Source organism: Pteronotus mesoamericanus, unplaced genomic scaffold (genome assembly GCF_021234165.1).
Source record: "Pteronotus mesoamericanus isolate MK-2021 breed Mesoamerican mustached bat unplaced genomic scaffold, CSHL_Meso_final scaffold_85, whole genome shotgun sequence".
Classification (NCBI taxonomy): Eukaryota; Metazoa; Chordata; class Mammalia; order Chiroptera; family Mormoopidae; genus Pteronotus; species Pteronotus mesoamericanus.
In genome coordinates, this window is record NW_026555329.1 from 43650139 (window position 1) to 43676022 (window position 25884).

Consider the following 25884-nt stretch of genomic DNA (forward strand, 5'->3'; position numbering starts at 1 on the left):
CACCTGGCATTATACCTAGTTGTTACAAAATTATTGACTATATTCCCTATGCTATATTTTACATCCTTGTCACTATTTTGGAACTACCAATTTTCCTTAATCCTGTCACCATTTTTACCCAGTCTCCCAACCCCGTCTGATCAATTATCATTTTATTCTTTGTATCTATGAGTCTGTTTTTTTTTTGTTTGTTGATTTAATTTTTTTAGAGTTCACATATAAGTGAAATAATATAGTATTTGTCTTTCTCTGATTGGCTTATTTCACTTCGAATAATACCTTCTAAGTGCATCTATGGTGTCACAAGTGGTAAGATTTCCTTCTTTTTAATGACCAGGTAATATTCCATTGAATATAGGTACCGTGACTTTTATTCACTCATGATGGGCGCTTGGATTGCTGTTACATCTTGACTATTGTAAATAATGTTGTAGTGAACATAGAGTTGCATATATTCTTTCAAATTTATGTTCTGGGTTTCTTCAGATATATAACCAGAAGTTAATTATTGTGCCATAAGACAGTTCCATTTTTAATTTTTTGAGGACCCTTCATGATGTTTTTCATAGTGTATACACCAATCTGCTTTCCCATCAACAGTGCACAAGGGTTCCCTTCCTTCCACACCTGCACCAACGCTTGCTATTTGTGGATTTGTTGATGATAGCCATTCTGACAGGTGTGAGGTGTTACCTCATATTGATTTTAATTTGCATTTCCATGATGATTAGTGACATTGAACATCTTTTCATATGTATATTGACCATCTGTATGTTCTCTTTTGAGAAATGTCTATTCAGGTCCTCTGCCCATTTTTTAATTGGATTTTTTTGATATTGAATTGTCTGAGTTCTTTATAAATTTTGGATATTAACCTCTTATCAGATGTGTCATTGGCAAATATGTTCTCCTAAGGAATGAGGATTCTTAATGGTCAGTAGTCCTTGCTATAGAGGCTGTTTTTATTACAATTTCTCTAACCTGTCCAGTTAATACCATCAGAATTGGAAGAAATTATTTTTATTTAGCATTTTATTTAACTAAGTTATTCTTTATGTTGATTCTTTTGATATTGTTAATATCATTTTGAACTGAGTCCACTTTTCTTTCACATTGGTGAGCAAGGAGATTATTATAGTTCATCTGTAGTTCACTGGTGTACTAGAACTGTATACTAAGTCGGTTTAAAAACACCAGAAATGCCAGAGAAATGTCAACAAATTGGAAACAATCCAAAGAAATGTTAAAAAAATTCTTTTTTTTTCCCCTAAAATCAGAAGGAAAGACTGAAGTAAATATAATTTACTGAAATGTTGTAGTACAAAAAAAGGGACAGGTAAGTATATGTAAATACCAATATAGAAAGGGAGTATAGATTAGGATCATTATTTTGAAATATCCAGATTATGCATGGATAATATTTACTTTCTTCAAATTCCTCTTATTTGGAGGATGCTTATTAGTTATTATGCCTTCTGCAAACTCTAGGGCAGGGACAGTATCACAGGCTTATTGCTCTCTATTTCCACATCTGTCCTGTGGTTCTACAACCTTATGCCAACCCTTAGTGCACTTTTGAAATCTGTGCACAAAACCTGTCTTTCCTACTCATAGCTTCAATCATCCTGGGCTGGTCTCTCATCAGCTTTGTCATCTGGGAAATTCAACCGGCATAGTTTTCTTAAGTCCAGTTCCTGGCATTATCTTGAGCAGTTTTAGCATCTTCAGTAATGACTTATTTAATCCCTTCATTGAGTGATCTTGGGAATCACAAAACCAGAGTTTGAACTTCATTTTGTCATATAGTGTAACATTAGATAAGTTGTCTGACTTCAATTTTCCTCCTTGTAAAATAGGGAAAAATATTTTTTAAAAGGTAGTTGTAAAGTTGTAAACTGATGGTAGAAGCATCACACAAATTATATGAAAAACCATGCCATGGTCATTTAAAATATTTAGTTATTGATGTTTTTATTGATTTATTGATTTTGAAGAGAGAGAAGGAGGCAGGGAAGAAAGGAGGAAGTGAGGTGGAGAGAGAGAGAGAGAGAGCATGAGAGAGAAATGATTCGTTGTTCTACTTATTTGTGCATTCATTGGTTGCTTCTTGTATGTGCCAAGGGCACATATCTGCAACCTTGGCTCATCTGGATGACACTTCAACTTACTGCACTGCCTGGCCAGGGCTCCGTGCTGTAGTCTTATTTAAATGTCTATTTATAGGTGAAAAAGCGAAGGTACTTAGGAGTACAGTGTACAGCTCTGAGTTCAATGTTTCAGCCATTAAAGTGGAATTTCCTTCATGTGAGGGAATTCATGAATTTTCTAGAAGCATAATTTTAGCTTCAATTAGTAGTTTGAGTAGAATATGTATTTAGAATACAAGGTTCATATGCTGTATAATTCAAGGGTCTGTGCCGATGAAATGTGAAGGCAGTGACTGTGGTGACTGTGTTTTTGTGCACAAAAACCCTTGTTTGATCTGAATATACCATTTTTTTTTTCTTCTCCATGCTGTCTTTTGTACTTCTGAGGATATTTTTCATACTAATTACATCTGTAAGTCATACTTTACAGTGGTTCATATATTCAAAATATTAACTTCTTATGTTATTTTCCCAAATTAATTTAATTTTTAATCCCTATTCTGCCCAATTAATAATAAGGCCTAAGAGTTCAAATTTCTAAGTTATCTCTTGGATGCATCCACCCCCTCTTCTCTGTTCTTGATTGAGGTTCTCATCTTGTTTCTCTACCCTGAACTATTGATAAATCATTTTATGGGTCTCCTAGCACCATACCAAGAATCATAAAAAGTCATGTTTTTGCAGCCTTTTGTATTTATAAAGTGCTTTGATACACCTTTTCTACCTTTTCTTACTTAATTCTTATACCTACCAATGAGGTAGATTTTATCTTCCCCACATATGAGAATTAAGAAAAAAAATCAAGACCTTTCCAAAAGTAATGCACTTAGCAAATTTTGGAAGAATTCATACTTCAGAAAATAGATCATTAAAAAATTCATGTGCCCCTGGGTAAAAACAAATTTTTCTGTAGATTACATTAATATAATGAATGACTCAGTGTGAAATAAGTATATGACTTATAGACACACATATATTTAAGGATAATTTTTTATTTTGGAAACGAAGCCAATTACTTAAAAAGAAAGTTTTAACATTTTTGTCATTAGGTTGAGTACTATTACTAAAGAGAAGAATGCTTGGTGACTTTTTAAATTCATGCCTCTTATTTGAATTATCTGCCAGGATTTGTTAGTTTATTACACATATTTTAAAACCAAAACAAAGTTTTTTAAAAGATTTTTTACTTATTATTTTTAGACAGAGGAGAAGGGAGGGAGAAAGAGAGGGAGAGAAACATCAATGTGTGGTTGCCTCTCACTTGCCCCCCACTGGGGACCTGGCCTGCAACCCAGGCATGTGCCCTGACTGGGAATCAAACCAGCGACCATTTGGTTTGCAGGCTGGCACTCAATCCACTGAGCCACATCAGCCAGGGTCAAAGTCTTAAATAATAACTTAGAAAAACATGATTTCTCCTTTTTCCTATCTTCCTTCCTTCTTTTTTACAATCTGTATTATTGGGCAGACTCTGAAAGTAGTGGGAACAGATATGGACAAGTGAATGAAAGGGTTAAATAATCTTAAATTGTCTGGGTAATTTTTTAAAATTCTTAATTTTATAATTTAGGCTATTGTGATGTACAGGAAACACCTTTACAATTTTTTTCTCCTGTATTTGCTTCATATTTTCTAGCTTGCATTATTTTTACTTTTATCTTTATCTTATTTTTTGTCCTCACCCTAGGACATGCTCATTGATTTTAGAGAAAGGGGAAGGGAGGGGGAGATGTGAGAAAGAACACTGATTGGTTGTCTCCTGTATGTGGGGATCAAACCCACAACCTGGGTATGTGCCCTGATCAAGAATAGAACCTGCAACCTTTTGGTGTTTGGGGTGACATTCTGATCAACTGAGCCACACTGGCCAGGGCATCTAGCTTGTATTACTTTTATAAATAAAAATTGCTATGACATTTCTGTCATTTCAAAATTGCTGTATTTTATTTTTAAAATAAATAATTCAGATTTCACTTTTCCACATTTTTATTTTTAAATCAGTTTTATACTTACAAGTAAGTTGCAAAAATAGTACAGAAGGCTCTAATACTCTTAATTCATACTTTAATTCATACTCTTTCATCATTACCATATATTCTATACCCTTCATCATTTTGTAATATTAGTACTATAAAACCATAGTACAATTAGTAATGAAAACTAAGAAATTAACATTGGTTTGTACAATACTATTAACTAAACTCCACATTTTATTCAGATTTCATTAGTATGCTAAGTAATGTTCAGGTTTTAGTTTTTTAAAAGATTTTATTTGTTTTCAGAGAGAGGATGAGGGAGGGAGAAAGAGAGAGAAGAGCATCAATGTATGAAAGGAATATCAATTGGTTGCCTCTCACACACATCCCAGCGGGGGACCAGCCTACGACCCAGGCATGTGCCCTGACCAGGAATCAAATTTGCAGCCTTTTGCTTGGCAACTGAGCCAGCCATGCTGGTCAGGGCAGCTTTTACTTTTAATAAGTTTTTAAATATCTGGCTGAATGGAGGAGTGAGGTAGTATAAGAAAACAATGTTGATAACAATGAGAGAGTAGAAATACGTGAATGAATATGAAAAATAATTGGAAAGACTCTTATTTTATGCTTTGTTTTTCCACTGTAACTGTATACTTTCAGTTTTCAGTAAAATCTTTTTTTCCTCTTTTAAAAAATTTTATTGATTTTTTTTTTGAGAGAGAGAAAAATGTTGATTTGTTCCACTTTTTAAAGCATTCATTGGTTGCTTCTTGTATGTGCCCTGACTGGAGACCAAACCCTCAACCTTGGTTTATTAATCAACACTTTAACCAACTGACTACCTGGTCTAGGAATATTTTCCTTTTCTTACGCCTTTGTTAATGAAAAGTGTACCTGTTTTAGTTTTACAAGACAATCATCCCAAATTATTCTTACAAAAGGGTTTCATTAATTTATTTTTTAAAGATTTTATTTATTTATTTCTTTTTTGAGAGAGGGAAAGGGAGGGAGAAGGAAAAGGAGAGAAACATCAATCAATGTGCAAGGGATACATCAGTTGGACCTGACCTGCAACCCAGGTAATGTGCCCGGAACAGGAACCAAACCGGTGACCTTTCATTTTGCAGTCCGGCACTCAATCCACTGACCCACACCAGCCAGGGCTCATGAATTTATTAAAAGAGCTAAATACATTTAAAGTGGATTCTAAGTGACAATGAGAAAAAATTTAAAAAATTCTACTATTAATTTCTAGAATTAATATTTAGTAGAAAAATATTATTAATTTCTGAAAGTTTACAGATCAATTTAAATCCACTTTTTCCAATAAATTAGAAAGGGATTCTAGGGCATACTGCTTAACGAGTTTTGTTAATTATCCATTTTTTCTCATATGTAATTTTACTAAGTATTCTGAGTGATGAATTCCTATACCTGTTGACATGAGGAGACAGTGCTACTCTCCCAGATTTGAGATGAAGCAACACATTGTTTTTTGTTGTCATGGAAGGTAGGGCTCCAGTGGAGATACAGGTGTGGACTCCAGGAGTTGAATACATTACCCCTTCTCGGATTTGGTCTGATTGTATCTGGGAAGACTTAGTCACTTCACAGCCTCAAAGGGGTTTGCTGGGGGGTTACTGAATGGTAATTTATTTTCACTTTCTTTTTCTTTTGGCATGCTGACAGTTCTTATATGACAAGAATATAATTATAAGGGATTTCCAAAGTATAATCATGGCTACCTCTGAATTATACTGAAAATGAATAATACATCTTCTTTAGTCATTACTTCTAAACAGCCTTGAGTGAAATATAACTTCTAGAGATGTACTAACTACATGGTTTTTAGTAAGCTTTGGAAAAAGGCTTTTTATTTTTATGTATTTCTATTTTTGTTTTATTTATCAGCATTATAATGGTATTAAAAATAAACATTTAATGGAGATATAGTTTGTATACCATACAATTCATGCATTTACAATGTACAATTCAGTGGTTCTTAGTATATTTACAGAGTTGTGCAGCCATCACCGGAATCAATTTTGGAACATTTTCATCATCGCCCCAAAAGAACACCATACTATTAACAGCATTTCCTATTTTTACTTCCTTCAAGGCCCTGGTTCTACTTTCTGTCTCTGTGTATTTGCCTTTTTTGGATATTTCACTAAAAATACTGTCATATAATATGTGGCCCTTGTAGACAAACTTCACTTGTATCTTAATGTTCTGAAAGTTTTTCCTGTTGTAGCATGTATCAGTACTTCATTTCTTTTTATTGCCTAAATATCCCATCTTATGGCTGTTTCACACTTCATCCATTTATCAAGTTGATGGACTGATTAAGAGTGTTAGGTTCACTCTTAGGCTCTTACGATTAATGCTGCTATGAAAATTTATGTAAAATTTGTGTATGGTATTCATTTTTTTGACTAACTTATTTCATTAGCATAATACCCCCAGGTCCATCCATGTTGTCGAAATAAGATTTTTTTTTTTATAGCCAAGTAATATTCTATTGTGTAAATATACCATAACTTTTTTTATCCACTTGTCTATTGATGGCTATGTGGGTTGCTTTCATATCTTGCCTATTGTAAATAATGTTGCAGTGAACATAGGGGTACATATGAGGTCTGTCCAGAAGGTACCCAGCCATGTAATATGAAAAATAGAGACAGTTATTGAAGAAGATACAAGGTACAAGAAACATTGTACATAGGGCAGTGATGCCTCAGTCCCCTTCAAAGTAGGCACCCTGGGACCTAACACAGTTTTCCCCATCACCACAGCTGCCCTGTAATATATTCTTGAATCTCATCAATGGTCTGAAATCTTTTCTCTTTCAAAGGTGATTTTAGTTTTGAGAAAAGATAGGAGTTGCAGGGCACCAAATCTTGTCTGTAGGGTGGCTGAATCACCTGGGTGATTTGATGTTTCATCAAAAAACTCTGCATGAGATGCGATGCATGAATGGGCACATTGTTGTGATGGAGCTGCCAATCACCAGTTGCCCATAGTTGCAGCCTTCTGAATCACCCAAGGCTTTCCATGGAGGAACGATCAAGCTTACACAAAATTTGATGTAGATTTGTTGCTCTGCTTAGTCATTTTGAATGTGATGGCCACACAGTACACACAGTACACATGCTCACTCCATGGTGTCTACTGATCCCAATGACTAGTACAGTGAAGTCGTCATTGTTCACACATGCACATTCCAGTCCATTCTCCTTGATTGCCAGGTTACTTCCATGTTATAAAAACTTTTCTCATTGTATTAACAATGACTGGACTTTTTCTGGACAGACCTTTGTATGTTCTTTTAGATTAATGTTTTGGTATCTTCTGATAAATACCCAGAAGTAGAATTGCTGGGTAATAAGGCAGTACCATGATAATTATCTTAACTTCCTGGCACTGTAACCCTGGGCCAGAGGGGTGGGTGCAGAGCCAGGACTACTTGCTACTGAGATATCCCTCCCGAATTTTTATCCACCAGACACAGATGAGACACCTGTCCATTCTGTGTCTGCACCCCTCCTACCAGTCTCAATGGATATGGTTTCTTTAATTCCATATGTGTCAGATTTGCATGCAACTTGATTTCTGACAGTTCTGATTGATGGTGGTTCTATATTTTAGTTGTAATTTTGATGTGGTTGTGTGAAGACGCGAGCCATGTCTTCCTATACTGCAATCTTGACTGGAAGCTAATTTGTTGAGTATTGTTTTGTGTCCCAACATGTGGTATATTTTGAAAATGTTCTTTGTGTATTTGAAAAGAATGTATATTCTGCTTCTTAGGGATGAAAGGTTCTGAATATATCAGTTAAGACCATTGGATCTAGAGTGTCATTTGGTACCAATATACCCTAACTGATTCAGTGTTTGGAAAATGTATCCATTGTTGAGAGTGGCAGTTAAAATTCCCTGCAATTACTTTGTTGTCAATGCCTTTCTTGAGGTCCTCCAAGATTTTCTTTATATATTTAGGTACATATATGTTTACAAGTGTTATCTCTTGCTGTTGGATTGCTCCTTTATGTATTATATAGTGACCTTCTTTGTCCCTTTTTGAGGCTTTTTTTTGTAGTCTATTTGTCTGGTATAGGTATGGTTACCCCATCTTTTTTTGGTGCACATTACTTGGATTTTTTTTTTTTTTCCATCCCTTCACTTACGCTCTCTGTATATCGTTTATTCTGAGTTGGTTCTCTTTTAGACAGCATACACCATTCCTGTTTTCTTTTAACAGCTACCCCTATGTCTTTTGATTGAAGTATTTAATCCATTAATGTTTAAGATTATTTTGATAGATACTAACTTATTGCCATTTTTTCTGTACCCGTTGTATCACTCATCCTTTCTATTTATTTATTTTTTTATTACTCAATTACATTTGTCTCCATTTTACTACTACCACTTTCCCAAGCCACACCCACCTCGACCACACACCCTGAATCCTTCCCCACTTTGGGTTTGTCCATGGGTCCTTTATACATGTTCCTTGACTTGAACCTTCCCCTTCTTTTCCCCCGTTATCCCCCTCCCACCTCCCCTCTGGTTACTGTCAGTTTGTTCTTTATTTCAGTGTCACTGGTTATATTTTTCTTGCTTGTTTGTTTTGTTGATTAGGTTCCACTTACAGGTGAGATCGTATGTTTTTTGTCTTTTACCGCCTGTCTTATTTGTTTGGAATAATGCTCTCCAGTTCCATCCATGCTATTGTGAAGGGCAGTGGCTGTTTCTTTTGTTCTGCTGCGTAGTATTCCATTGTGTAAATGTACCATAGTTTTTTGATCCACTCAGTTATTGTTAGGCACGTAGGTTGCTTCCAATGCTTGGCTAATGTAAATTGTGCTGCTATGAACATTGGGGTGCATAGGTTCTTTTGGATTGATGTTTTGGTATTCTTAGGGTATAATCCCAGTAGTGGAATTGCTGGGTCAAAAGGCAGTTCCATTTTTAGCTTTTTGAGGAAATTCCAAACTGTTTTGCATAGTGGCTGCACCAGTCTGCATCCCCACCGACAGTGTACTAGGGTTCCTTTTCTCCACAGCCTCTCCAGCACTTGTTTGTTAATTTGCTTATGATGGCTATTCTGACTGGTGTGAAGTGGTATCTCACTGTGGTTTTAATTTGCATCTCTCTGATGGCTAGTGATGCTGAGCATCCTTTCTTATGTCTCTGGGCCCTGTGTATGTCTCCCTTGGAGAAGTGTCTGTTCAGGTCCTTTGCCCATTTTTTAGTTGGATTGTTTGTCTTCCTGGAGTGGAGTTGTGTGAGTTGTTTATATATTTTGGCGATCAAACCCCTGTCTGAGGTATCATTGGCAAATATATTTTCTCATACGGTTCATTCCCTTTTCATTTTGCTGATGTTTTCCTTAGCTGTGCAGAAGTTCCTTATTTTGGCGAAGTCCCATATGTCAATTCTTTCCTTTATGTCCCTTGCTCTAGGGGTTTAGGGGACATAATGGTGAAAATATTGCTGTGTGGAATATCTGGGAGTTTCCTGCCTATGTTCTCCTCTAGGACTTTTATGGTGTTGCGACTAATATTTAAGTCTTTTATCCATCTTGAGTTTGTTTCTGTGTATGACATAAGTTGGTGGTCACATTTAATTTTTTTGCATGTGGCTGTCCAGATCTCTGAACACCATTTTTTGAAGAGGCTATTTTTATTCCATTTTATGCTACTTCCCCCTTTGTCAGCTATTAACTGACTGTATTGACGTGTGTTTATTTCCGGGCTCTCTATTCTGTTCCATTGATCTCTGTGTCTGTTTTTATGCCAGTAGCAGACTGTTTTGATTTCAGTGGCCTTGTAATATAGTTTGATGTCAGGTATTGTGATCCCTCCTACTTTGTTCTTCTTTCTCAAAATTGCTGGAGCTATTCGGGGCTGTTTATGGTTCCATATACATTTTTGAAATGTTTGTTCTATATCTGTGAAATACGTCATTGGTATTTTAATAGGGACTGCATTGAATCTATAAATTGCTTTTGGTAGTACGGACATTTTGATGATGTTAATTCTTCCAATCCATGAATGTGGTATATGCTTCCATTTATTTGTGTCTTCCTTAATTTCTTTCTACAGCATTGTGTAGTTTTCTTGAGTGCGTCTTTTACCTCCTTGGTTAAGTTTATTCCTAGGTACTTGATTTTCCTCGTTGGTATAGCAAATGGGATTTTTTCCCTGATTTCTGATTCTTTATATTTCATTGTTGGTGTACAAAAATGCCTTCAGTTTCTGAGTACCGACTTTGTATTCTGCTTTTTTGTCAAATTCACTTATTAGGTTGAGGAGTTTTCTGATGGAGTCTATAGGGTTTCTACGTACACTAACATGTCATCTGCAAACAGTGACAGTTTTACTTTCTCCATTCCAATTTGGATGCCTTTTATTTCTTTTTCTTGTCTTAATGCCTGTGGCTTGGACTTCCAATACTATGTTGAATAGAGGTGGTGAAAGCGGATAACCTTGTCTTGTTCCCTATTTTAGTGGGAAAGCTTTTAGTTTTTGCCCATTGAGTATGATGTTGGCTGTGGGTTTTTCATATATGGTCTTTATTATGTTGAGGTATGCCCCCTCTGTTTCCACTTAGCTGAATGTTCTTATCATAAATGGATGCTGTAACCCATCAAGTGCTTTTTCCGCATCTACTGATATGATAATGTGATTTTTGTCTTTCCTTTTGTTTATGTTTATTGATTTGCTGGATGCGGTTTGCCAATATTTTGTTGAGCATTTTAGCATCTGTGTTCTTCAGTGATATTGGCCTGTAGTTTTGTTTGTTGTGTCTTTATCTGGTTTTGGAATTAGAATGGTGCTGGCCTCATGAAAAGATTTTGGGACTCTTCCATCTTTGTGGATTTTTTGGAACAGTCTGAGAAAGACAGGGGTTAGCTCTTCCTTACATACTTTGTAAAATTCTCCTGTGAAACCATCCTGTCCAGCGCCTTTGTGTGCCAGTAGTTTTTTCCTACTTCTTCTATTTCACTAGCTTTTATAGGTCTATTCAGGCTTTCTGCTGCTTCTTCATTCAGTGTCAGGACATTATATTTTTCTAGAAATTTGTCCGCTTTACCCAGGTGTTCAACTTCCTTGGCATATAATTGTTGTTAATAATTTCTTACAATCTTTGGATTTCTGTGGTATCAGTTGTAATTTCTCTTTCTTTTTCGGTATTATTTATTTGAGTCCTCTCCCTTTTTTCCTGGATGAGTCTGCTTAAAGGCTTGTCTGTTTTGTTTATATTTTCAAAGAACCAGCTCCTGGATTTATTGATCCTTTAAATTGTTCTTTTAGTCTCTTTGTCATTGAGTTCTGCTCTGATCTTGATTATTTCCTCCCTTTTACTCGTTCTGGGCTTTTTTTGTTGTTGTTTCTCCAGTTCTTGAGGATGTAGGGTTAGGTTGTTTATTTGAAATGTTTGTATCTTTTTAAGGTAGGCCTGTATTGCTATGAACTTCCCTCTCAGGACTGCCTTTGCTGTGTCTCATAGGTTTTGGACTGTTGTGTGTTCCTTTTCATTTGTTTGCAGAAACTTGTTGATTTCTTCCTTGATCTCATTATCGACGTATTCAATGTTTAATAGCATGCTATTTAGTCTCCATGAATTGGAATATTTTTGAGTTTTTTCCTTGAGGTTGGTTTCCCGTTTCAAGGCCCTGTGTCAGAGAAAATGCGTGTTGTGGTTTCAGTTTTCTTGAATATGTTGAGGCGTGTTTTGTTTCCTGTCATGTGGTCTATCTTTGAAAATGTTCCATGTGCATTTGAAAAGATGGCGTATTTTGCTACTTTGGGATGAAAGGTTCTATGTATGTCAGTTAAGTCCATTTGATTTAATGCGTTCTTCAGATCCACAATATCCTTGTTGTTTTTTGTTTTTATGATCTATCCATTGTTGATAGTGGGGTGTTAAAATCCCCTGCTATCAGTGTGTTGCTGTCTATATCTTTCTTGAAATCGTCCAAGATTTTCCTTGTATATTTGGGTGCTCCTATATTGGGTGCATATAGGTTTACAATGTTTACGTCGTCTTGCTGGATTCTTCCTTTGAGTGTTATGAAGTGTCCTTCTGCGTCTCTTTATGGCCTTTGTTTGGAAATACATGCTGTCTGATAGAAGTACTGCTACCCCAACCTTTTTTTTTTCCTGTGCATTTGCTTGGAATATTTTTCTCCATACCTTTACGTTCAGTCTTTGTAGGTCTTTTGTTCTGAAGTGGGTCTCTTGTAGGCAACATATGTGCGGGTCATGTTTTCTAATCCATTCCACTACCCTGTGTATTTTGATTGGAGAATTTAATCCATTTACAGTTGAAGTTATTATTGATAGGTAGTTTTTCATTTTTTTCCTTTGTACCAGTGTTCCTCCCTTTCCTATTCTTTTTCTTCATCTTCTTAAAGCAGTCTCTTTAGTGTATCTTGAAGTGCTGGTTTGGTGGAGGTGGATTCTTTTTGCCGCCTTTTATCTGGAAGGCTCTTTATTTCACCATCCATTTTAAAGGATAGCCGTGCTGAATAGAGGAGTCTTGTTTGTAGGTTCCTTTTCATTACCTGTTTAATTTTTCCATTCCCTTCTGTCACGTAGTGTTTCTGTTGAGAAATCTACTCATACCCTTATCGGAGCTCCCTTCTATGTTCTCGACCTTGTCCCCTTGTTGCCTTGAAGATTCTGTTTGTTTTTCAGATTTGCCATTTTATTTATGATATGTCTTGGAGTGGACCTTTTTGGGTTCATCTTGTTTGGGACTGTCTGTGCTTCCTGATCTTGCATGCCTTTTTCCCTCTGCAAGTTAGGGAAGTTTTCCGTTACTATTTTTTCATCCAGGTTTTCTATCCCTTGCTTATTTTCTTCTCCTTCTGATATTCCTATGATGTTAATGTAGTTACGTTTCATGTTGCCCTGAAACTCCCTTAAATTATCCTCATTCTTCTTGAGTCATTTTTCATTTCGTTACTCAACAAATGAAATATTGGAAACAGAAATGAGGAAAACAGTCCCATTGCCTGTAGCAGCAAGAAAAATAAAATACTTAGGAATAAAATTAACCAGAGAGGTAAACGTCCTGTACTCAGAAAACTACACAACACTGAAAAAAGAATTAAGGAAGACACAAATAAATAGAAGCATATGTCGTAGTCATGGATTGGAAGAATTGATAGCATTGAAATGTATATAGTACCCAAAGCAATCTATAGATTCAATGCAATCTCTGTTAAAATACCAATGACATATTTTCAGAGATATAGAACAAATATTTCAAAATTTTATTGGAACCATAATGATCCCGAATAGTCTCATTAATTTTGAGAAAGAAGAACAAAGTAGGAGGGATCACAATACCTGGTATCAAATTATATTACAAGGCCACGGTCATAAAAGCAGTCTAGTACTGGCATAAGAAGAGACACATAGATCAATGGAACAGAATAGAGAGCCCAGGAATAAACCCACATCAATACTTTCAGTTAATATTTGAATAAGTGGACAGGAACATAAAATGGGGTAAAATAACCTCTTCAATAAATAGTGTTGGGAGATCTGGACAAGTATATGCAAAAAAACGAACCTAGACCACCAATTTACACCATTTGCCAAAATAAACTCAAGATGGATAAAAGACTTAAATATAGGTCATGACACCATAAAAGTCCTAGAGGCAGGTGGTCTTTTCAGATGTGGCAGGAAAATTGTAGATATGCCATGCACCAATATTTTCACCAATACATCCTATAGGGCAAGGAATATAAAGGAAATAATAAACAAATGGGACTACATCAAACTAAAAGACTTCTGCATGGCTAAAGAAAACATCAACAAAATGGAAAAAGGAGCAAACCATATGAAAACATATTTGCCAATGATACCTTGGACAAGGGTTGGGTCTCCCAAATGTATAAACAACTCACACAACTCCACTCCAAAAAGACAAATAATCCAATTAATAAATGGACAAAGGACCAGAACAGACACTTCCACAAGGAGGACATACATAGGGCCCATAGACACATGAAAAAATGCTCAACATCACCAGCCATCAGAGAGATGCAAATTAAAACCACAATGAGATACCACTTCACACCAGTCAGAATGGCCATCATTAGTAAATCAGCAAACAACTAGTGCTGGTGAGGTTGTGGAGAAGAGGGAACCCTTTTGGCCGTATTGGTAATAATGAAGACTGGTGCAGCCACTGTGGAGAAACAGTTTGGAATTTCCTCAAAAAACTAAAGAGGGAACTGCCTTTTGATCCAGCATTTCCACTGCTGGGACTATACCTTAAGAATCCTGTAACACCAATTCAAAAGAACATCTGCAGCCCATGTTCATAGCAGCGTTGTTCGCAGTAGCCAAGTGCTGGAAACAGCCTAAGTGCCCATCAGTAAATGAATGGATGAAAAAACTGTGGTACATTTACACAATGGAATACTACAGAGTAGAATGAAAGGAGTGACCCTTACCCTTCATGACACCATGAATGGGACTGGGGAATGTCATGCTAAGTGAAATAAGCCAGGCAGTGAATAACAAATACTGTGTGATCTCACCTATAAGTGGAACCAAATCAACAAAACAAACAAATGAGCAAAATAGAACCAGAGACTTGGAAATAAAGAATAAAATGACAGTGACCAGAGGGACCGGTGGGGGATTACAGGTGAAAGACGGGTAAAGGCAAACAAAAGAACAGGAACAGAGGGCTCATGTACATGGACAGTGGGAGGGATTGCCTGTGGAACTGTGAGGATAGGGTAGGGGAGAGCAACAGGGAACAAGGCAGGACAACTGCAATTGAGCAACAATAAAAAAATAAAATGATGAAAAAGATAAAGAATATCATACAAAAGAACAAAGAATATATACAGTATCTACAGTAGAGAAAAATGGGTTTGAGAGAATAGGGGGAGGAAAAATAGACTAAGGAATAGAATCCAGACTTACGAAAGTGGAAAGTAAAATCAAATTCCTAACTCAAATATACCAAGGCAGGGGGAAGGCAAAATGGAGTAAGACACAGGGAGAGAGTAACCTATGAGATTTGAAGTACAAAATATAGTAAACAAATAGGAATACCACTGAAGAAGTACAGCAATAAGTATAACATCCATGCTCAGCAGGGCACAATTTACATACGTGGAAAGGAAATAAGAATATTATAAGAGTGGGAAAGGTAATGTGAGCTGATTAAAGGAAGGAAGAATGCTTTTGAAATGGCAGAGGAGAAATAGAATAAGGAATAGGAATAAGGTGTAGTGTGGAAGAGAGTAAAATTTATAATGAAAATAAAGAGTTGGAAGAAGGCAAAATGGAGTAAGTCAAGGGAAGGGTGCAATGTGAGATTGGAAATAACAATAAAATAAAAAAAGTATTAAATCTGTATAAAAAGAATAAAAATTAAAACACAAAGCGTATTAAATTAGTTGGAATATAACTGAAGCAAGAGAAGAAATATTAAAAGGCTAGGTGAAAGGAAGAAAAAAATGCAAATTCTGAAGAAGAGCAAGGTGAAATTTATCTCAGCTGTTTGGTGTTTATCTTCTGACTTCTGGATTGCCATTGGTGTTTTATCCACTCAAGGTCCAGGGTGTGTTGTCCACCTTCTGGCAACACTGCCTATACCACTTTCACCTGCTTCACACAGGGAGCTTCTGTTGTGATTGGGAAGGTGGGACCCAAGGTTTCCCCTGAGAGGCACTGTTCAGTCTTCTGGGAAAATTGTGGTTGTGTTCCCTCTGCCCCTGTACCACCCTTCTTGGCAAGTCCCAGTTTACTTTGAATAATGCATAGTTTCAATTAATTAACTGTCTGTTTCATAGGGAGGTGCAATGTATGTAAGAGGTTCCTCTCTCTCTTGCTTAGTGTTGAGGGCGGCTCTGTGTTTGAGCTGAGGCTGAGTGGGCCCCTGACTCTCCCTTGCTGAACTGCTTTCTGTTCTTCCCACTTTGGTGGCTTGAGTGAAAAGGGCCCTAGGATGCAGTTTATGTTGTCTCCCTGAGAGGAGTTCAAAATGGGCCCTTTAGGCATTCCTTTTGCTGTCTTCCTGTTGCGGAAATGCACCCTTCAGGGTCTTGAGCCTGCCCTGCCTTATTTTGTAGAGCTTTCCTGTTCTGCAAGTAGAGGGGGCTGGGTGTGATTACCCTGGAGTTTCTGCTGGGTAACAGGGCTCTGTATGGCTTTAAATAAACTCAGGTGCACAGTTCCCAGCCCACTCTCCTCGTACCATACAGAGCCCTGCCCTCTCCACTCTCTGCAGCATCTGCCCTGCCAGCTGTGTTGGGCTGGGGCCAAGAAATCCCCTCGCTTTGCCCCTTTCTAATCAATCTGCCCAGCTGCACTGAGTGGGAGCAAACCATTCTCTAAATCCTTTCCTCTTGCTGGCAGGGCAGCTGCCCTTTTAAAAAGTCTCTGTGGGCACTCCCACTGTAGCCCTGAGTCACTCTCTGGCTTTCCAGCTATTCACAGTCTCTCCCAGAAAGTCAGGATCTCTTGTAGTCATGGCTGGCAAAAGCCAGCCTCTTCCAATCCAAGTGCAGATAGTATCCCTCTCTCTCACTGGCATTCTCCTGGCTGGCGTTTGCCACTGCAACTATGGGTGTGCTTCCCACTGTGTATGTGTGTATCCTGGATCCCCCCAACTTTGTGTATCCAGGTCACTCATGGCCAGGGTCTGGGTATTCCCTGCCATGGGAGTGAGGGAGCTGCAAAGCTGCGGATTTTTGACTGGGCTCTCTATGGCTTCAGGCCTCAAGCATAGGGTATTTCCCCTTCCACCCATAAAATTGCCTTACTGCCCATTGTGAAACATATTCTGTACTCCTTGGCCTCCAACCTTCATATCAGCTAAGATTCCATTGAATGTTCAGTTTACTTTTTGAAAGATCAGTCAAGTATCTGAGCTGAGTGCAAGAGCAAGTGGACTCAGCTTCCACCTACTTGTCTGCTATTCTGGTTGCTCATTTCTTGTCATCTTCCAAATTGCTGATTTGATCCACTGCTTCATCTAACCTATTGTTTATTCTTTCCAGTGTATTACTCACTTCAGATATTGCATTCTTTATTTCTGACTGGTCCTTTTTATGGTTTGCATGTTTTTTTCATGCTCGCTGAGCATTTTTTAAATTGTTACTTTAACTCTGTATCTGATAAATTGCTTGCCTTCATTTCATTTAGTTCTTATTCTGGAGAATTCTCTTGTTCTTTAATTTGGGGCCTGTTTATTTGTCTCCCCATTTTGGCTTTTTTTTTTTTTTTAATGTATTAAGTAGACCTACAAAGAGTGGTTCACACCTATGTTAGATACTGCCTGAGACTGTCCCTGGGCAACCCATTTGGAGCCATTAGTGATCCACAGTTTGTGGTTCCCTTGCTGTGCTTGGGTGTGCATGGAAAGGACCACGCTATGCAGCAAGACAGGCTTTTATGAGCACTGATACTGGGGGTGGGTCAGTAAAAGTCTCAAAGCACCTCTATGCCTTCATCTGCAGGCTGCCTGTTAGGCTTGGTCACTGAAGAGCCTCCAGCTGTACTGTCCAGCAGGGCTGTTCCTCCACAGGGTGAAGCAAGATGGATTCTTTCAGTTGGGGCTGTTGCTTTTCCCCATGGTGCTGCCTCATGGAGAGGAGTGCTGTCCCAAGAAAGATGGCTTCTGCAGTATGGGGGAATGACTGTGTCCTGGGATCCTGGAGGCTGACCCTTCAGTTCTCCTCAGAGTCACCAACCCCAAGCTCTCCTTGTATGGATTTAGTCAACCCTTTCTTCTCTCTACTGAAGCCCAGATAAGCGGCTGCAAATGAAATTTAGTGTATTGTCCCTTTAAGAGTATGGCTGCATCTCTAGCCATTTTTATCTGGTAGATATAAATCTCACTGCTTTGCACAGCCAGATATTATGTGGGAGCCTTTCCCCATTCTTGTTCTCTAGGCTGTGTGACCTGGCTTGGTGTTTAGACCCCTTACTTCTCAGGGGTAGATATCTCTCCACAGGGGAGATATGCCTCTCGCACTTCAGTTGCTGCCCATGGGAGCCCAGCCAGCCCTTTCATGCTTCTGTACTTCCTGCCAGTCTCAATGTGGCTTCTAACACAAGTCCTTGGTTATCAGGCTTCTCTCCAGCTAGTTCATTTGTTCATTGAAGATGATATTTCTTTAATTTAGTTGTCTCCAATCTTGGTCCTGGGAGGAAGTTAGTGTAACTTGAACCTAATCTGCTGCCATCTTGGGTTCAGGTCTTTTTATTAAACCCAACACTATTAGTATATTTGCCAGTTAGTACCATGTTTATAAGGAAATTAGATCTATTCCGCGCCCCCGCCCCCAGCAGCCCCAGCCAGCAGATCCTTCTATCCACCATTGAAAAACAAAATATAAGGGAGGATACCCCTACAAAACAGAATTATCTTTGGGAAGGCAGGCCCCATGCAGTATAGGCTTCCCCACTAGGTGAGTGTTCTAGGAACACATGTGTATCAGTGGACCAGCTGGCGTTGTTTGAGGCTGACCAGGATGAGAAAAGTCCTCAGTGGGAAATGTTTTGCTGAAGTGGAAGAGGTGAAACAAAAACTGGCAGAAGCACTAAAGGGTATGAAAATCAACTAGTTCAAAAATTGTTTTGAATAGTGGAAAAAACGTCTTGATAGGTGTATTGCATCAAATGGGGAGCACGTTGAAGGTGACTGATGTTTAAATGTGTAAGAATAAATACAGAATTTTTTATGAATAAATTCCTTTTTTTTGGTGGGGGTGGTCTGCCCTCATAATACTTTAACTCTTTCCTTTCCAGCAGATTGACTCATTTAAGTTCAGATTCAATTATTTTCTCTTTTGGTGTAAACAGGTAAAATATATTAAAAAGAATTCCAGACATGTTTAAAAATATTTTATTTCATGTAGTTTGGTTTAGTTTGCTTGGTAGGGTATAGGGTAAGAAATTCACTGGGTATACAGTACAAATATATAAATATATTCTCACTACCAACATATACCCACAATACTAGTTTGTGGAATTTCTTTAGTTTGTTTTTGTACATGTCGCATACAGTTGTTTCTTTTATTTGACCTTTGTTATTGGAGAAATCATATGATGGTTTTAATTCTAAATTTTCTTTTTCTCAACCTAACTCTTAAATCAGGATGGAGATCCAGTTCGTCCAGGAGTAGCCATGACTGATCTGGCCACTGGCCTGTATGCATATGGAGCGATTATGGCTGGATTGATACAAAGATATAGAACTGGAAAAGGACTTTTCATTGACTGTAACCTACTATCATCTCAGGTACCAATTGAAATAACATGTTAGATAGTGAAATAAAAACATTTACCTGGGTTATACTCTTTCATGTTACATTCAGTTATCATGTTTCAAAACGTAAAAAACAAAACAGACAAAAAGAAAAATCTGTTTTGTTTTGGTGTATTTAACAGTTTTTATATTAAAACAAAGGTAATATAAAGATTTTGCTGTATGTAGCCATTATTGTTGAACTAGATTTTAGCTTTGTGAGACAATGCCTGACCCAGAAGCCATACCAGTCAGGGATTGAACTAGATTTTATTATTTATCATTTCTAAAATTTTTTTAAAGATTTATTATTTTTTTTTGAAGCTTATACATATTTTTTCCTTTGCCAACACTTTTCCCTGTCCCACCCACATCCACCTCCTACCCTGAATCCTTCCCCACTTTGGGTTTGTCCATGGGTCCTTTATACATGTTCCTTGACTTGAACCTTCCCCTTCTTTTCCCCCATTATCCCCCTCCCACCTCCCCTCTGGTTACTGTCAGTTTGTTCTTTATTTCAGTGTCACTGGTTATATTTTTCTTGCTTGTTTGTTTTGTTGATTAGGTTCCACTTACAGGTGAGATCGTATGTTTTTTGTCTTTTACCGCCTGTCTTATTTGTTTGGAATAATGCTCTCCAGTTCCATCCATGCTATTGTGAAGGGCAGTGGCTGTTTCTTTTGTTCTGCTGCGTAGTATTCCATTGTGTAAATGTACCATAGTTTTTTGATCCACTCAGTTATTGTTAGGCACGTAGGTTGCTTCCAATGCTTGGCTAATGTAAATTGTGCTGCTATGAACATTGGGGTGCATAGGTTCTTTTGGATTGATGTTTTGGTATTCTTAGGGTATAATCCCAGTAGTGGAATTGCTGGGTCAAAAGGCAGTTCCATTTTTAGCTTTTTGAGGAAATTCCAAACTGTTTTGCATAGTGGCTGCACCAGTCTGCATCCCCACCGACAGTGTACTAGGGTTCCTTTTCTCCACAGCCTCTCCAGCACTTGTTTGTTAATTTGCTTATGATGGCTATTCTGACTGGTGTGAAGTGGTATCTCACTGTGGTTTTAATTTGCATCTCTCTGATGGCTAGTGATGCTGAGCATCCTTTCTTATGTCTCTGGGCCCTGTGTATGTCTCCCTTGGAGAAGTGTCTGTTCAGGTCCTTTGCCCATTTTTTAGTTGGATTGTTTGTCTTCCTGGAGTGGAGTTGTGTGAGTTGTTTATATATTTTGGCGATCAAACCCCTGTCTGAGGTATCATTGGCAAATATATTTTCTCATACGGTTCATTCCCTTTTCATTTTGCTGATGTTTTCCTTAGCTGTGCAGAAGTTCCTTATTTTGGCGAAGTCCCATATGTCAATTCTTTCCTTTATGTCCCTTGCTCTAGGGGTTTAGGGGACATAATGGTGAAAATATTGCTGTGTGGAATATCTGGGAGTTTCCTGCCTATGTTCTCCTCTAGGACTTTTATGGTGTTGCGACTAATATTTAAGTCTTTTATCCATCTTGAGTTTGTTTCTGTGTATGACATAAGTTGGTGGTCACATTTAATTTTTTTGCATGTGGCTGTCCAGATCTCTGAACACCATTTTTTGAAGAGGCTATTTTTATTCCATTTTATGCTACTTCCCCCCTTTGTCAGCTATTAACTGACTGTATTGACGTGTGTTTATTTCCGGGCTCTCTATTCTGTTCCATTGATCTCTGTGTCTGTTTTTATGCCAGTAGCAGACTGTTTTGATTTCAGTGGCCTTGTAATATAGTTTGATGTCAGGTATTGTGATCCCTCCTACTTTGTTCTTCTTTCTCAAAATTGCTGGAGCTATTCGGGGCTGTTTATGGTTCCATATACATTTTTGAAATGTTTGTTCTATATCTGTGAAATACGTCATTGGTATTTTAATAGGGACTGCATTGAATCTATAAATTGCTTTTGGTAGTACGGACATTTTGATGATGTTAATTCTTCCAATCCATGAATGTGGTATATGCTTCCATTTATTTGTGTCTTCCTTAATTTCTTTCTACAGCATTGTGTAGTTTTCTTGAGTGCGTCTTTTACCTCCTTGGTTAAGTTTATTCCTAGGTACTTGATTTTCCTCGTTGGTATAGCAAATGGGATTTTTTCCCTGATTTCTGATTCTTTATATTTCATTGTTGGTGTACAAAAATGCCTTCAGTTTCTGAGTACCGACTTTGTATTCTGCTTTTTTGTCAAATTCACTTATTAGGTTGAGGAGTTTTCTGATGGAGTCTATAGGGTTTCTACGTACACTAACATGTCATCTGCAAACAGTGACAGTTTTACTTTCTCCATTCCAATTTGGATGCCTTTTATTTCTTTTTCTTGTCTTAATGCCTGTGGCTTGGACTTCCAATACTATGTTGAATAGAGGTGGTGAAAGCGGATAACCTTGTCTTGTTCCCTATTTTAGTGGGAAAGCTTTTAGTTTTTGCCCATTGAGTATGATGTTGGCTGTGGGTTTTTCATATATGGTCTTTATTATGTTGAGGTATGCCCCCTCTGTTTCCACTTAGCTGAATGTTCTTATCATAAATGGATGCTGTAACCCATCAAGTGCTTTTTCCGCATCTACTGATATGATAATGTAATTTTTGTCTTTCCTTTTGTTTATGTTTATTGATTTGCTGGATGCGGTTTGCCAATATTTTGTTGAGCATTTTAGCATCTGTGTTCTTCAGTGATATTGGCCTGTAGTTTTGTTTGTTGTGTCTTTATCTGGTTTTGGAATTAGAATGGTGCTGGCCTCATGAAAAGATTTTGGGACTCTTCCATCTTTGTGGATTTTTTGGAACAGTCTGAGAAAGACAGGGGTTAGCTCTTCCTTACATACTTTGTAAAATTCTCCTGTGAAACCATCCTGTCCAGCGCCTTTGTGTGCCAGTAGTTTTTTCCTACTTCTTCTATTTCACTAGCTTTTATAGGTCTATTCAGGCTTTCTGCTGCTTCTTCATTCAGTGTCAGGACATTATATTTTTCTAGAAATTTGTCCGCTTTACCCAGGTGTTCAACTTCCTTGGCATATAATTGTTGTTAATAATTTCTTACAATCTTTGGATTTCTGTGGTATCAGTTGTAATTTCTCTTTCTTTTTCGGTATTATTTATTTGAGTCCTCTCCCTTTTTTCCTGGATGAGTCTGCTTAAAGGCTTGTCTGTTTTGTTTATATTTTCAAAGAACCAGCTCCTGGATTTATTGATCCTTTAAATTGTTCTTTTAGTCTCTTTGTCATTGAGTTCTGCTCTGATCTTGATTATTTCCTCCCTTTTACTCGTTCTGGGCTTTTTTTGTTGTTGTTTCTCCAGTTCTTGAGGATGTAGGGTTAGGTTGTTTATTTGAAATGTTTGTATCTTTTTAAGGTAGGCCTGTATTGCTATGAACTTCCCTCTCAGGACTGCCTTTGCTGTGTCTCATAGGTTTTGGACTGTTGTGTGTTCCTTTTCATTTGTTTGCAGAAACTTGTTGATTTCTTCCTTGATCTCATTATCGACGTATTCAATGTTTAATAGCATGCTATTTAGTCTCCATGAATTGGAATATTTTTGAGTTTTTTCCTTGAGGTTGGTTTCCCGTTTCAAGGCCCTGTGTCAGAGAAAATGCGTGTTGTGGTTTCAGTTTTCTTGAATATGTTGAGGCGTGTTTTGTTTCCTGTCATGTGGTCTATCTTTGAAAATGTTCCATGTGCATTTGAAAAGATGGCGTATTTTGCTACTTTGGGATGAAAGGTTCTATGTATGTCAGTTAAGTCCATTTGATTTAATGCGTTCTTCAGATCCACAATATCCTTGTTGTTTTTTGTTTTTATGATCTATCCATTGTTGATAGTGGGGTGTTAAAATCCCCTGCTATCAGTGTGTTGCTGTCTATATCTTTCTTGAAATCGTCCAAGATTTTCCTTGTATATTTGGGTGCTCCTATATTGGGTGCATATAGGTTTACAATGTTTACGTCGTCTTGCTGGATTCTTCCTTTGAGTGTTATGAAGTGTCCTTCTGCGTCTCTTTATGGCCTTTGTTTGGAAATACATGCTGTCTGATAGAAGTACTGCTACCCCAACCTTTTTTTTTTCCTGTGCATTTGCTTGGAATATTTTTCTCCATACCTTTACGTTCAGTCTTTGTAGGTCTTTTGTTCTGAAGTGGGTCTCTTGTAGGCAACATATGTGCGGGTCATGTTTTCTAATCCATTCGACTACCCTGTGTATTTTGATTGGAGAATTTAATCCATTTACAGTTGAAGTTATTATTGATAGGTAGTTTTTCATTTTTTTCCTTTGTACCAGTGTTCCTCCCTTTCCTATTCTTTTTCTTCATCTTCTTAAAGCAGTCTCTTTAGTGTATCTTGAAGTGCTGGTTTGGTGGAGGTGGATTTTTTTTATCCTTTTGTCTGGGAATCTCCTTATTTTGCCTTCCATTTTAATTGAGAGTCTTCTGAGTAGGGGAGTCTCGGTTGCAATCCTTTGTTTTTCATGACTTGGGATATTTCTTGGCATTCCCTTCTTGCTTGTAGTGTTTCTGTTGAGAAGTCAACTGCTAGCCCTTGGGGGGCTCCCTTATATGTAACTCCCTGTTTCTCATTGCTACCATTAAGATTCTCTGTTTGTCTTTGATATTTTCCATTTTAATGATGATGTGTCTTGGAGTGAGCCTCTTTGGCTTCCTCTTGAATAGAACCCTCTGGACTTGTGTGATTTTTTTTTTTCCCCTCAAATTAGGGAAGATTTCAATCATTACTTTTCAAACAGGTTTTCTATCCGTTGCTAATCATTTTCACCTTCTAATATCCATTTTGTATGACTATCATTGCATTTCAGGTTGTCCTGCATTTCCCTTAATACCTCTTCATTCTTTTTTGAGTTTTTTTCATTTTCCTGCTCTTTTTGGGAGCCTTTTTCTACCTCTTCCTCCAGCTGGCTGATTCGATTCTCTGCTTTATCTAGCATGCTTTTGATTCCTTCTACTGGGTTTTTCAGTTCAGAGATTGTGTTCTTCATTTCCTGTTGCCTCTTATTGATAGTTTCTATGTCCTCTTTCATGCTGACATATTTTGTAGTAAGTTCCTTATAGTTTCCCTGTATTTTTTTTGTAGTTCTCTCTGAGTTTACTGAGTTCACTGAGCTTCCTTATAACCATTGTTTTGATCTCAATATCTGATTGTTTATTTGCCTTTATTTCATTTGGTTCTCTTTCTGGGGATTTCTTCTTTCCCTTTATTGGGGTTGTTTCTTTGTCTTCCCATTATTTGTGACACTCTTCTTTTTTGCTTGTTCTTCCTAAATTGATCTGTTTTGACTTCCTGACTCTGTCATTAATCTTCTATTAGGAGACCTGTGAGATTCAGTGGTGCAGTCTCCTTGAACTCTTGAGCCTGAAGCTCTTTGGATGCCTTTTATGCCATTTATGTCGGCTCTCTGGTAGTAACTGGGTTTTGATTGATGTTTTGTCATTCTTTGTTGGTTCATTTCCTCCAGCTCGTTCAGTAAGGGTCAGTCTGTGCACCACTTCTTGTGTGTTTTTATGCAATTGCTGCTGGAACAAAACCACCAAGCCCAGGAAACAAACCCACATGCAAAAGTAACTCCCCCCTGCGATCTCATGATCAACACATTTGCTTCCATTTTGTGTAGTTCTTTTTCTGGGTTGTTTTTCTCTACTTTCATTTGGGACATGTTTTTGGGTCCCATTATTTTGGCCGCCTCCCTGTGGGTATTTTTTTTTTTTTCCTCCCTATGTCTTAAGTAGAGCTGCTACATCTCCCAGAGTTGGTAGAATGGCCTTTTGTAAGGTCCAGTGGCACAACTTCCCCCGTTACCTTAGGTGGAACTCAGGTGTGTCCTTTGTGTGGGCTATGTACACCCTCCTGTTGTAGTTGAGCCTTTATTAATGTTGACATCTCTGTGTGAGGAATTTACCCCATATTGACTGGGTGGGAGCATTGGCTGCGACCACTGTGGAATATCAGTTTTCTAGGGCGTGACCTCATGGAACAGGGCCAGGAGTTTTATCAGCAGAGCTCTGGTGCCCGCTTAGGCCCCACCTTGAGTGTGTCAATAGTCGAGGTGTTTGTGTGGAGTGTTGATATGGTCTAAAGCTGTTCACTGGGTGCGCTGACTCTGGTATCTTCTAGAAGGTGTAGTCCAAGGTGAGCTGCCTCCTGTACACTGCCCACAGCTATGCATGATGAGCCAGAAAATGATCTGCAGATGGCTACTACTTGCAGTGGGCTTGTAGGTGCCATGGAGAGGCCACGGTGCAACCCAAGGTTGGCTTTCACTAGTGTCAGTCCTGAAGACTCTTAGTGAGAGGCCAGATGCTGCCTATTTGAGAGATATTAGGAAAGTTAAAAGCATGAGACAGGGAAGGCTGTGTGAAAAAGCCACTGGAAATGGCTTGATTTGGCCTGAGAGGTGTTGGGCAAGTCTCAGGGAATCACAGGGTCAG

At 38.0% G+C, this 25884-nt stretch overlaps 1 protein-coding gene across 11 annotated transcripts in view; it reads left to right on the plus strand.

The window, feature by feature from the left end:
• The window catches only part of SUGCT (succinyl-CoA:glutarate-CoA transferase), a 976712-nt gene that overhangs the window by 125950 nt on the left and 824878 nt on the right, over positions 1-25884 (plus strand). For 10 of the 11 annotated variants that reach the window (XM_054563899.1, XM_054563900.1, XM_054563903.1 and 7 more), the window contains one exon: positions 19271-19414. The exons of the other annotated variant lie outside the window; for it this stretch is intronic. In XM_054563899.1, coding sequence (XP_054419874.1) covers positions 19271-19414 — 144 coding nt within the window. The remainder of the gene's footprint in view (positions 1-19270; positions 19415-25884) is intronic. 11 annotated transcript variants of the gene reach the window in all.